The sequence below is a fragment of the Mauremys mutica genome, chromosome 7, assembly GCF_020497125.1.
Source record: "Mauremys mutica isolate MM-2020 ecotype Southern chromosome 7, ASM2049712v1, whole genome shotgun sequence".
Lineage (NCBI taxonomy): Eukaryota > Metazoa > Chordata > Testudines > Geoemydidae > Mauremys > Mauremys mutica.
In genome coordinates this window covers 61465140-61478248 of record NC_059078.1, presented here as the reverse complement: position 1 = coordinate 61478248, position 13109 = coordinate 61465140, and the positions used below count along the sequence as shown (strand labels likewise).

The 13109-nt window shown below is 46.4% G+C and overlaps 1 protein-coding gene across 3 annotated transcripts in view; it reads right to left on the bottom strand.

Moving 5' to 3' along the window:
- WDFY4 (WDFY family member 4) overlaps nt 1–13109 on the bottom strand; it is a 285705-nt gene that overhangs the window by 229142 nt on the left and 43454 nt on the right. For 2 of the 3 annotated variants that reach the window (XM_045025801.1, XM_045025800.1), the window contains exon 3: nt 11793–12061. In XM_045025801.1, the coding sequence (XP_044881736.1) occupies nt 11793–12044 (252 nt within the window). In that variant the 5' untranslated portion in view covers nt 12045–12061. Of the gene's footprint in view, nt 1–11792; nt 12062–12535; nt 12552–13109 lie in introns of those variants that run through there. The other variant, XM_045025802.1, reaches the window with a different exon arrangement.

Sequence of the window (13109 nt, the reverse complement as noted above, 5' to 3'; positions counted from 1 at the left end):
TTCCTAACTGTACAATGGAGAGAAGGATACCAGGTATTATTATTAAATCTTTTTTTCGTCAAATTGTGGAGTGGAAGAAGTGCCATTTTATTCATTTTACCCATTCTAAATGGCTGCTTAATGGATGGTTTTCCATTGCGCTGACCGAGTAGATCATTAACCATTTTTATCCACATAACAGGTTTCCTAACTGGGACTTATAAAACTGTTTCTTCTCCAAAGCGTCAAAAACAATCTGGACTAAAGCCTTTGCACCAAACCAATGGCTCTGGAGCAGACGGTGCTACTTTCACCCACAATGCATAGTACCCCAACCCCGACTTATTATTTAACATTTCAATTGCAATAGTGACCAACAGCCAGGTTGGGGCCCCATTGTGCTAGCTGTACATGGTGCATGCCCCCAAAGAACTAACAGTCTAAAAGATAAGACTAAAGGGCTGCATGAGCCAAACAAGTGAAGGAGACAAGGTAACAAAAATACCAAGACATTTGCAATTCCTACCCAGTCAGGAGCAGACATCGCAAACTGCAAGCCCCTATGCAATATGAGCAAGAGTATGGCAATCTGTCTCTGTTTCCTAGGATCCGGTCTTTATCTGCAGTGTAACCCACTGACTGCAAAGCCATTGTTTTCACAGAACAGAAGCTCCCTGAGCACAGAGCTTCAGCATACCTGCAAGTGAAATGTGCAGAAGGCAATGCAGGGAGACCATCCAGGCTTCTCCTTCTGCTTCACTGGAAGAGAAATTCCTCTGTATCTAAGTTCATTATAAGTTGTCCTGACTGTGTACATTCTTGTTACAAATGAGCAGAGTGTGATTGCATTGTGCCCCTACCAATTCAGTTTTTAACCCAATCAATAATATTTATACACCTCTACGCTGATATAACTCTGTCCTCGGGAGCCAAAAAAAAATCTTACCGTGTTATAGGTAAAACCGTGTTATATCGAACTTGCTTTGATTCGCCAGAGTGGGCAGCCCTTCCCCCCCGGAGCACTGCTTTACCGCATTATATCCAAATTTGTGTTATATCAGGTCGCATTATATCAGAGTAGAGGTGTGTGTGTGTGTATATAAGTGTCAAGCCAACTTAAAATAATGTTCTTGTAACTGAGAACCTGTGCTGTAGATATTTGGTCATATACTGCCCCACCACTACCTTGCATAGTGGCGGGGATCATTCAGCAGGGCAAATGGAACTGCAAGAAATCCATGGGAGCACTTACTGAGATGTAATGGTTGTCTCCATGGTGCATACCCTTGCCACTTCAGGGTGACAACACGAATAGATCTCTGATCTTCCTGCTCTAAAAGCACAAGCCCCTACCACTTAGGAGAAGACTCACTAGCCGCTAACAGAACAGGGCCCAGGTCACAGAGCTGTGCAGTTCCAGCAATGGTACAATCAAAGCTTCATCGTAACAGTGCTAGTGCAAAAACCTTGCTGAAAGGCCACTTCACTCCCAATGTGCACTCCAAGAGAGGAGTTGGATTCAATGGCTAAACATTGGCCACTCTCCCAACTCTGGATATTCTGTCTCCCCAGACCCCGTGGTGAGCAGGTGTCATGCCCAACTTGTTCCCAGACTTGAAGGTCAAACCGACTCCCTTCCTTTACTGGTAACTCATATAACAAACCTCAGCCTGAGCTCTCTCGCCAACCCTGGCTATTCCTCAGGTTTCTTTCCTATGGCACCTCCCGGTCTCTGTAGCATTTGCCATACCCAGCTCTCCTGTCTTGCTAGCACAAACATGCTGCACCTGCCTCAGTGAGTCAACAAAATGCACTCGGCAGTTTTACACAGGGTTCTAACTCTACTAACAAGGTAGCTCAACAGAAGAGCCTTGGTTTCCTATGCAGGGTCATAGACCTTGTCACACTTCCATTGGGGAGGACTTAATGTTTCTCTGGAGCATCAGCTCCTGCCCAGTGCTGGAGTGCAGGATAGGAGATCTTAGACTCATAGACTTTAAGGTCAGAAGGGACCATTATGATCATCTAGTCTGACCTCCTGCACAAAGCAGGCCACAGAATCTTACCCATCCACTTCTATAACAAACCCCTAACCTATGTCTGAGTTATTGAAGTCTTCAAATTGTGGTTTGAAGACCTCAAGCTGCAGAGACTCCTCCAGCAAGTGACCCATGCCCCATGCTGCAGAGGAAGGCGAAAAACCTCCAGGGCCTCTGCCAATCTGCCCCGGAGGAAAATTCCTTCCTGACCCCAAATATGGTGATCAGTTAAACCCTGAGCATGTGGGCAAGACTTACCCGCCAGCACCTAGGAAAGAATTATCTGCAGTAACTCAGATCCCATCCCATCTAACATCCCATCACAGACCACTGGGCATACTTACCTGCTGATAATCAAAGATCAATTGCCAAAATTAATTGCCAAAATTAGGCTATCCCATCATACCATCCCTTCCATAAACTTATCAAGCTTAGTCTTAAAGCCAGATATGTCTTTTGCCCCCACTACTCCCCTTGGAAGGCTGTTCCAGAACTTCACTCCTCTAATGGTTAGAAACCTTCGTCTAATTTTAAGTCTAAACTTCCTAGTGTCCAGTTTATACCCATTTGTTCTTGTGTCCACATTGGTACTAAGCTTAAATAATTCCTCTCCCTCCCTGATATTAATCCCTCTGATATATTTATAAAGAGCAAGTATATCCCCCCTCAACCTTCTATTGGTTAGGCTAAACAAGCCAAGCTCTTTGAGTCTCCTTTCATAAGACAGGTTTTCCATTCCTCGGATCATCCTAGTAGCCCGTCTCTGAACCTGTTCCAGTTTGAATTCATCCTTCTTAAACATGGGAGACCAGAACTGCACACAGTATTCCAGATGAGGTCTCACCAGTGCCTTGTATAACGGTACTAACACCTCCTTATCTTTGCTGGAAATACCTCGCCTGTTGCATCCTAAAACTGCATTAGCTTTTTTAACGGCCACATCACAATGGCGGCTCATAGTCATCCTGTGATCAACCAATACTCCGAGGTCCTTCTCCTCCTCTGTTACTTCCAACTGATGTGTCCCCAGTTTATAACTAAAATTCTTCTTATTAATCCCTAAATGCATGACCTTGCACTTTTCACTATTGAATTTCATCCTGTTACTATTACTCCAGTTTACAAGGTCATCCAGATCTACCTGTATGATATCCCGGTCCTTCTCTGTGTCAGCAATACCTCCCAGCTTTGTGTCATCCGCAAACTTTATTAGCACATTCCCGCTTTTTGTGCCAAGGTCAGTAATAAAAAGGTTAAATAAGATTGCTCCCAAAACTAATCCCTGAGGAACTCCACTAGTAACCTCCTTCCAGCCTGACAGTTCACCCTTCAGTACGACCCGTTGTAGTCTCCCCTTTAACCAGTTCCTTATCCACCTTTCAATTTTCATATTGATCCCCATCTTTTCCAATTTAACTAATAATTCCCCATGTGGAACCATGTCAAATGCCTTACTGAAATCGAGGTAAATTAGATCTACTGCATTTCCTTTGTCTAAATAATCTGTTACCTTCTCAAAGAAGGAGATCAGGTTGGTTTGGCACGATCTACCTTTTGTAAAACCATGTTGTAATTTGTCCCAGTTACCATTGACCTCAATGTCCTTAACTACTTTCTCCTTCAAAATTTTTTCCAAGACCTTACATACTACAGATGTCAAACTAACAGGCCTATAGTTACTCGGATCACTTTTTTTCCCTTTCTTAAAAATAGGAACTATGTTAGCAATTCTCCAGTCATATGGTACAACCCCTGAGTTTACCGATTCATTAAAAATTCTTGCTAATAGGCTTGCAATTTCATGTGCCAGTTCCTTTAATATTCTTGGATGAAGATTATCTGGGCCCTCCGATTTTGTCCCATTAAGCTGTTCGAGTTTGGTTTCTACCTCAGATGTGGTAATATCTACCTCCATATCCCCATTCCCATTTGTCATCCGTCCATTATCCCTAAGCTCCTCATTAGCCTTATTAAAGACTGAGGCAAAGTATTTATTTAGATATTGGGCCATGCCTAGGTTATCCTTAACCTCCATTCCATCCTCAGTGTTTAGCGGTCCCACTTCTTCTTTCTTTGTTTTCTTCTTATTTATATGGCTATAGAACCTTTTACTATTGGTTTTAATTCCCTTTGCAAGGTCCAACTCTACATGGCTTTTAGCCTTTCTCACTTCATCCCTACATGTTCTGACCTCAATAAGGTAGCTTTCCTTGCTAATCCCACCCATCTTCCATTCCTTGTAGGCTTTCTGCTTTTTCTTAATCACCTCTCTGAGATGCTTGCTCATCCAGCTTGGTCTACAACTCCTGCCTATGGTTTTTTTTCCCCGTTCTTGGGATGCAGGCTTCTGATAGTTTCTGCAACTTTGACTTGAAGTAATCCCAGGCCTCCTCCGCCTTTAGATCCACAAGTTCTTCAGTCCAATCCACTTCCCTAACTAATTTCCTTAATTCTTTAAAGTTAGCCCTTTTGAAGTCAAAAACCCTAGTCCCAGATCTATTTTTCTTTATCCTTCCATCTAGTTTGAACTGAATTAGCTCATGATCACTCAAACCAAGGTTGTCCCCTACAACCATTTCTTCTATGAGGTCCTCACTACTCACCAAAACCAAATCTAAAATGGCATCCCCTCTTGTTGGTTCTTCAACTACTTGGTGAAGAAATCCATCAGCTATCACATCCAGAAAAATCTGAGCCCTATTATTGTTACTAGCACTTGTCCTCCAGTCTATATCTGGGAAGTTAAAGTCTCCCATGATCACACAATTCCCATTAGTGTTTACTTCATTAAAAACATTAAAGAGGTCTCTATCCATATCCAAATCAGATCCCGGTGGTCAGTAGCACACCCCAAGCACTATCTCAGGGGAGGCTCTAGTAGCTTTCTTTCCCAGTGTGATTTTTGCCCAGACAGACTCTGTCTTATCCATTCCATTCCTGGATCAACAGCCAATCGTATAATAAATCAATAACTCCAACGCTCTCAGTAGCATGAAGAGCCACAGGAGAAGCTGTAGGGGTCGCGCTGCCCTGCCCTGGCTTGGATGTGAGTCACATGCACAATGTGTTCCCACTAACCCCATGAGACCGTAGGCCCGGATGATTCATGGAGCCCCTGTGCTCTGCCTGTGGAGCACCTGTTCCCTCCTCCTGCCTACAGCCATGGGAAATAGAACCAAAACACTACTTAAGTGCAAAGGTTCCAAACGTGTAATGGCCATGGAGTGATGCATAGAGGAAGAAAAAGACAAAGAGTGGGAGGAAGGTACTGCAAAGGGCAGTCATCTTAATTAGAATGAGGAACTGAGGCTTACAAGCCCCCTAGCCACCTCCCGTGGCTGAAAGCCTTACACCATACACAAACTGAGCTGGGATTTTGGTCCCTAAGTACAGGCCAGGGAGGGAGGGAGGATTTCACAAGAAAGGAGAAAAAGGTAAAAATCCTGATTCTCTTCAACGTTAAAGGGTTCGATTCTCTGTGATGCAAATCTGCAGAGTCCTGGGTCATCTGGCCCAGAATGCTCACACTGTCCAAAGTTCTGCTGATTCGTCCCAGGGAACTGGGAAAACCCTTCACTGAAAACATTGTAATGAACCTATGGCCCCAAGGAGTTCACAGCTCCCTCTCTGGATTGCAGCGTAGCCATTCAAGGTCCTTAGGAATGTAAAGTTCACTATCATTGGGCAGGAGTGAGTTCTGGGAATTAACTTTCCCCCAGCAGTCATACTAGGATGTCTGTGGAAAGCAAACGCACAAGGGGTGTGAATATGGCCAAGGAGACCTTGTTTAAAAATGTGACTGTCTCTGCAGTTCTGAGCATGCATCATGGGGGAAGAGAAACTTTTTCTTCTAGATGTGCTAAAAATTATTTTTTTCGTCATAGTGGTAGATCAAAAATAAACATGACTTCCTGCCTTTCTGAATAGCTCTAAATCCTTAGATTTCTAGCTTTGGGTGTACTTTCAAAAGAACTTCTGCAACAGCAAGCTAGATGGCTAACATCCGCAATCCTTTGAACGTTTCACTCCAAAACATATCCCTTCCATAGAAGTAATACTGTATAGCAAAGAAGATTTTCTGAAGCTACTATATATAGTCACTACTGGCTCACTCCAGTTTATTTTGTGTTGATTGATTGGGCTGTGAACTGCTGAATAAGGCTGTGTGAAATATTGGCAACTTGATACTTTTTGGGGTTCCTTCCAGGCCTACATTGCTCTGATTGTTTGGTGTCTGAAGCTTTCATGTTTCATTGCTACTTTGTGTTTTTCCTCCCTATCAGTCACAAGAAACTTGCAATGTTTTGCTCCAAAATAGCATCAGTTTGGAGTAACCGTTTTTTCACATGGAAGTGAGTCCATCTTGGGTGAAACCCTCAAGGTTTAAAATTCTGGATTTCAAAATTTCCTTGAGACAAATCCAACTTTGCATGGAAGTGCTGGAAAACGCTCTTTTTCACCACTGCTGAAACACTGCCTAAACCGTCCTGGGATGGCCTAGAGAGACGCGTGAGGGAGTTTTACAGAACAATTTCACTTCCACAGGTGGAAGAATCAGGACTCCGCTCCACACAGAGCCCACGAGGAATTACACTTGCTGACCAGGGGCCAGATTGCAACTGCCCCGTGGCCCCTTATTGCCAGCTAGGCTGGTGCACTAGAGCCAGAGGATAAGCAAGTGCCCCACAACCTCCCCTAGGGAATATCCTTGGTCCATTCCTAGAGCCAGCTCCACCAGCTCTGCGCTGCCAGCATTCTGGGATAGGGATGGGGCTGGAGGCGGCAGGGGTGGATCGAGCCAGGAGGCTGAATGGCTGGACATGCACCCCAGGGATTTCTACACCCTTACGGTAGCCCAGAGGGGCCATTCCAGAGGTCAGGGATGCCCTAACTCGTGCCAGGGCCAAACCAGTCCCCAGTCCCTGAGAGCAGGGGTTGTGCAACCAGCTCTTAGCGCCTAATCCCCTAAATTTACTACCACGAGGAGTCTCATGAAGCAACAGAGCCTCCTCGTCCTTGCAGGGGACAGGGTGATGAAGGTGCCTGGGCAGGATTGGGCCCTTGTCGTCTAGAGAAGAGCAGCCACCTCTCCCTGTCCTCTCCACTCTGCTGCCTCACCAGCCTGCCTCTAGGGGTATGTCTACACTGCAGCCATGAGGTGCAATTGCAGCCAGTGTAGACGTACCCATGCAAGCGCTAATCTAGCTAGCTCAGGGGCTAGGGCAACAAAGCCAAAGCAGCTTCACTTCTGATTCCTTTCCCTTCCAACAGAGATAGTTTCTCCTTCCCTTAACAAGCCTGGATTCCTGGGTGTGTGCCAGCCTAGGCCAGATACCGACTGGGAGTTGTGGCTGGCCAAGCCTACCTAAGGAGTGGGCATCCCCTAGTCCAGTCGGAGCGCAAAGGGGGAACCCGGAGAGAAGCGCTACTAGCGAAGGGAGAACAGACACTCAGGGCGAGGTTGTGCCCTCTGCAGGGGTTGTGTGTCACTGCTGCACCATTCCAGGTAACGCATGGGGACGGGGAGTGGCATGGCACGGCACAGTCTCTAATGCAGCGGTGGCCAACCTGTGGCTCTGAAGCCACATGCGGCTCTTCAAAAGTTAATATGCGTTTCCTTGTATAGACACCGACTCCAGGGCTGGAGCTACAGGCGCCAACTTTCCAATGTGCTGGGGAGTGCTCACTGCTCAACTCCTGGCTCTGCCACAGGCCCTGTCCCCATTCCACCCCTTCCCTGAGCCTGCAGTGCCCTTGCTCCTACCCCTCCCCCCCAGACCCTCCTGCATGCCACAAAACAGCTAATCGGGAGGTGCAGGGAGGGAGGGGGAGGCCCTGATTGGTGGGGCTGCCAGTGGGTGGGAGGTGCTGGGAGCAGGGTAGGGGAGCTGATGTGGGGGCTGCTTACATATTACCGTGCCTCTTTGACAACATACATTGGTAAAGTCTGGCTCCTTCTCAGACTCACGTTGGCCACCCCTGCTCTAATGTGTTTAAAAAGCACATGGGCCCTGCCATCAGAAACCAGCCAAGCTGATAAGCACCTGAGTCAAAGCAGAGTGTCTTTTAAAGGTCAAGGCTGAAATGCTGGTCCCCTTGAAGTCAGTCAGAATTTTTCCATTGACTCAGAGGGGTAAGGGTTTCCCCCCCTACACATACAAAGTCTGTTGTAGGTAAGAGGAGGGCAGGTTCCTGAACCTGGGACAGTCACACTTGTATGCGAACAAATCCCCAGGGGAAGGAGAAAGTGGCAGCTGAGTGAGGCTTTTGCTTTTCACCCGATAGAACATTAAACAGGCCTTTGTGCTACACACAGGCACAGTGGGGGAAGCCTCAGGTTTAAAACGCTTAGGACCGGAAGGGCCGGTGGCTGGTTAAGCAGTACAAAAAAGGAGTGATGGATGAACACAAAATGTTTGCTCATTCATTCATTGGGGCAGATCATTCACTGCTCCTGAGAGTTCAGACGGCGGCCGTTTTACTGGTGAAATACCGGCCAAACCCAAAAGAGTCATGGATTTTATCACAAGCGACTATTGCTCTGAAAACATGGACTGCAAAGGATGTTATTTATTATCTGTCGTGGGCCATGTTGTACCTGACAGGCACAGGCCTGAGTTAGGGGATGGCCAGACGTGGAGGTGGGGGAGCTTAGGTGTGGATTTCACAGTCCTTCCCAGAGCACAGAATCAGAGCAATGCAGAGCTGGAAGGGACCCAAAAAGTCATCAAGTCCAGGCCCCTTCGCAGAGGCAGGGCCAAATAAACCTGGACCATCCCTTACAAGTGTTTGTCCAGCCTGTTCTTAATCCCCAATCATGGGGATTCCACAATTTCCTTAGAAGCCTGTTCCAGAGCTCAACTACTCTTAGAGTTAGGAAAAACTTTCTAATATCTGACCTAAAACTCCCTTGCTGCAGATTAAGCCCATTACTTGTTGGCCTAACTTCAGTGGACAAGGAGAACCATTGATCACCATCTTTATAACAGCCCTTAACATGTTTGAAAACTTGTCAGGTCCCCCCAGCCGTCTTCTTTTCTTAGGACTAAATACAGCCAATTTTTTTGACCTCTCTCTCCATATTAGGTTTTCTAAACCTTCTATCATTTGTGTCGCTCTCCTCTGGACTCTCCAATTTGTCCACATCTTTCCTAAAAGGTGACACCCAGAACTGGACACAGCACTCCAGTGGGGACCTCACCAATGCTGAGTGAAACAGGACAATTACCTCCTGTGTCTTACATACAGCACTCCTGTTAGTTAATACATCCCAGAGTGATATTAGCCTTTTTCGCAGCTGCATCACCTTGTTGACTCACATTTCATTTTTGATGCACTAGAAGCTCCAGCTCCTTTTCAGCAGTACTGCCACCTAGGCAGTTATTCCCCGTTTTGTAGTTGTGCATTTGATTTTTCCTTCCTAAGTGAAGTACTTTGCACTTGTCTTTATTGAATTTCATCTTGTTGATTTCAGACCAATTCTCTAATTTGTCAAGGTGGTTTTGAATTTCAATCCTGTCCTCCAAAGTGCTTGCAACCCCTCCAGCTTGGTGTCATCGGCAAATTTTATAAACATACTCCCAACTCCATTATCCAAATGGATTAACAAAACTATTTAATACCGGACCCAGGACCGACCCCTGGAGGGACCCCATTACATACACCCTCCCAGTCTGACAGTAAACCATTGATCACTACTGTTTGAATATGGTCTCTCAATCAGCTGTGCACCCACCTTATAGCAATTTCATCTAGACCACATTTCCCTGAGAATGTCATGTGGGATTGTATCAAAAGCCTTAATAAGAAATGAAGATACATCACATCTTCTGCTTCCCCCCATCCACTAGGCCAGTAACCCCATCAAACAGGAAGTTAGGTTGGTTTAGTACAATTTTTTCTTAGCAAATCCATGCTGGCTATTCCTTATAACCTTATCCCCCAGATTGTTTAATAATTTGTCCCAGTATCTTTCCAGGTATCAAAGGTAGGTTGATTGGTCTATAATTCCCATGTCCTCTTTTTAAAGACAGGCATTATGTTTGCCCTTCTCTAGTCCTCTATGACCTCACCCATCCTCCTGGAGTTATTGAAGATAGATTACTTCTGAGTAGCTGTCACCATTCAACTTTTTAGTGAAGACAAACATAATAGGCACTAACCCCACAGCCTTCTTGATGTCATAAGTTATTAGCTCTCCTTCCCCACTAAGTAGGGGAACTACACTTTCCTTCCTTTTCTCTTGCTCCCAATGTATTAAAAGAACCTCTTTTTATTGCCTTTTATGTCCCTTGCCAGGTGTAATTGATTATGTGCCTCCCAGCATACATGGTGCACTATGCTCCCACTCCCTGCCTTTTCCCAACTCCTTTGGAGCCATTTGGCCCCCGGGGGGCAATTTGCATACAGCAATCTGTGCAGTTATGCAAAAGCTATGAACAGTCCAGACCTACAGCTCCTGCCTGCCTCCCCACCCTCCTGTTGAGAAAGATTGCCTTGACTAGTTGGGGAGCAGAAACAGTGACTTTGGTGACTAATCAATCACACACCATGAATAGCAAAAACTTGCCCCCAAAACAGGGTGTCATCAAAACCAAGAAACTTTTGCAGAAAAATGTCATTGTGGGAGGAGGTGTCTGAATTCTGGATCTAAAATGTTCTGGCCCATTGCTACTTGGATCTTCAGGAGAAGAGTGACTGTTACATGCTGAGATTTGCAGCTAGATTGAGTTTGAAGCCACAGCATCCTTTATGCAGCCATAACATATTTGAAACTAGGAACAAATTTTCTATCCATCCCACTAGATTCTATTGCCATGCCTACTGCTGTAAGAGCAGAGCTCCTTTCACCACTCTGGCTGCATATTTGTCCCTTCTCAAACAAAAGCAGCACTCCAGGTTTCAATCAACAGCAGGGGATGTGGAAGATGGTGAGTGTAGCTCCTCTGGAAGCAGCACTCACTGGGTTTTATCCTGAAGCCTCATGCAAATGGGAGCACTGGGGGAAAGTGTCTGTAGGAAGTGGCAGTACGTCCTAATGGTTAGAGCACTTGATTGGGATTCAGGAGATCCAGGGTCTATTCCTATTTCTGCCAATGGCCTCCTGGGTGACCCTGGGCAAGTCACATCACCTCTCTGTACCTCAGTTTCCCCTTCTGTAAAATGGCTCAGAGCACAAAGTACATATTGCAACAGGCACATGGACCATCAACAGCATGATTGTTACAGTTAACTGGCTTTCATGTAGAAGTGTACCCTTTGCTTCCTTTGTAAAGGGCCTGGAGATCTACCAATGAACAGGGCTGTGTAAGAGCTAAGTATTATTATATCAAGAATTCGATCTGGACATCATTTACTCTGTGCTCTCTATCCATCAGGTTGCATAAACCAAACAGTTTGCCCATCCCAGCCTAACCTGTATCCAGACCTGATCCGCATCCCTTCTTAACAAGGGGCACCACTGGTCTAACCCTTCCCACGCCACACCAGTCCCAACCCCGCTTTGAAACGTGCCCATCCACTGGCAGATCCTTTGCTTCCATTTGCCCAGTCCCACAAAGCACAGCTCCCCAGTGTAATCACACACACTGCAGGGGCTGTTAGAAGGGTGGCTGAAGGACAAAAGCACCCCATGAGGGAACTACAGAACAGACCTCATGGCATACAAGGCATACGCCCACCTACAGTGTAAATGATGACCATGCTAGGTGCAGGGCAACAGAGAATTAGGGGTAAAGCCTCTAGCCAAGCCCCTAAGATAGCAGAAGAGCAAACCTTTAGGAAGAGGGGAAGGAAGCCCAGAAGCCTCCTCTGCTGCTCTTCTGGGATGAGATAAGGAGACGCCTGCTCGTACTCCAGAAACTGCTTGGCTAGGGTCTCCCACTGGAGAGTGGGGCATTGGTGCTGCCCCTCCCCACTGGCCTCGGGCTGCGCCGGGGCTTCCACATCATTGTCAGGTCCTGGCTTCTGCCCCGTCTCGTCCAGGAAATCCCCCTGCTGCTTCGGGAGCTCCTCTGCTGGGTCCATGCCGTGGCCAAACAGACCTGAGTTTAAAAACAAGTGTTATTTTTAAGGTTGCCAACCATCCAGGATTGTCCTGGAGCCCCCAGGAATTAAAGATTATGTTATGCAATGAAACCTCCAGGAATATGTTCAACCAAAATTGGCAACCTTAGTTATTTTCTTGTAGGATTTTCCATGGAGAGCTGGTTGACTGCTCTTTGCACAGGGAAAACAACCAGATTCAGTCTCAGTTGCTTTCTTTTCAGACTAAGGGCAGCCACCAGAATAAACTCTCCAGGAGAGAGCACATGGTGTGGGTTTCACTTGTAACATGCTGCACTTGCTGTCTCACCAAATGGCAGTTGCAGCCCATTAAAGATGCAATACCCAGAAACAGACTCAACACTCGGAAGCTGCTGAGTAACAGATCCCTGTAGTTAATTAGGTCTTTCCCAGTGTCACAGAGTTCCTCCTCTACCTTGGTGGGTCCTGCACTTATTGGCAGATTTGCTCACCTCACAGATTCACCCTGTGGGTCAGGAAACAGCCCAGAGACCTTCCCCTCTGGTAGAAGCCACAGTCCAGGTCAATTCCTCCTGTGTCTGATCAGGAGCTGGGAGGTTTGGGGGGAACCAAGGCCCTGTGGACTACAGCTGTCTAGAGTGCCTCCTGGTACAGCTGTGCAACAGCTACAACTCCCTGGGCTACTTCCCCATGGCCTCCTCCCAACACCTTCTTTATCCTCACCACCAGACCTTCCACCTGATGTATGATAACGCTTGTACTTCTCAGTCCTCCAGCACTATGCCTACTCATGCTCAGGTTCTTGCATACCTCTTGCTCCCAGGTGTGTGGTTTTTTTGTTGTTGTTTTTTTGTTTTTTTACACGCGCGCGCACCCGGCTCCCTCTGTGCCAACTGGAGTGAGCCCTTTTATAGCATCAGAGGGGCTTTAATTAGAGTCAGGTGCTTAACAGCCTCATCTGACTCTTAGCAGGTTAATTGGAGTCAGGTGTTCTCATTAGCCTGGAGCAGACCCTGCTCTGGTCACTCAGGGAACAGAAAACTGTGTATCCAGTGGACAGTATAT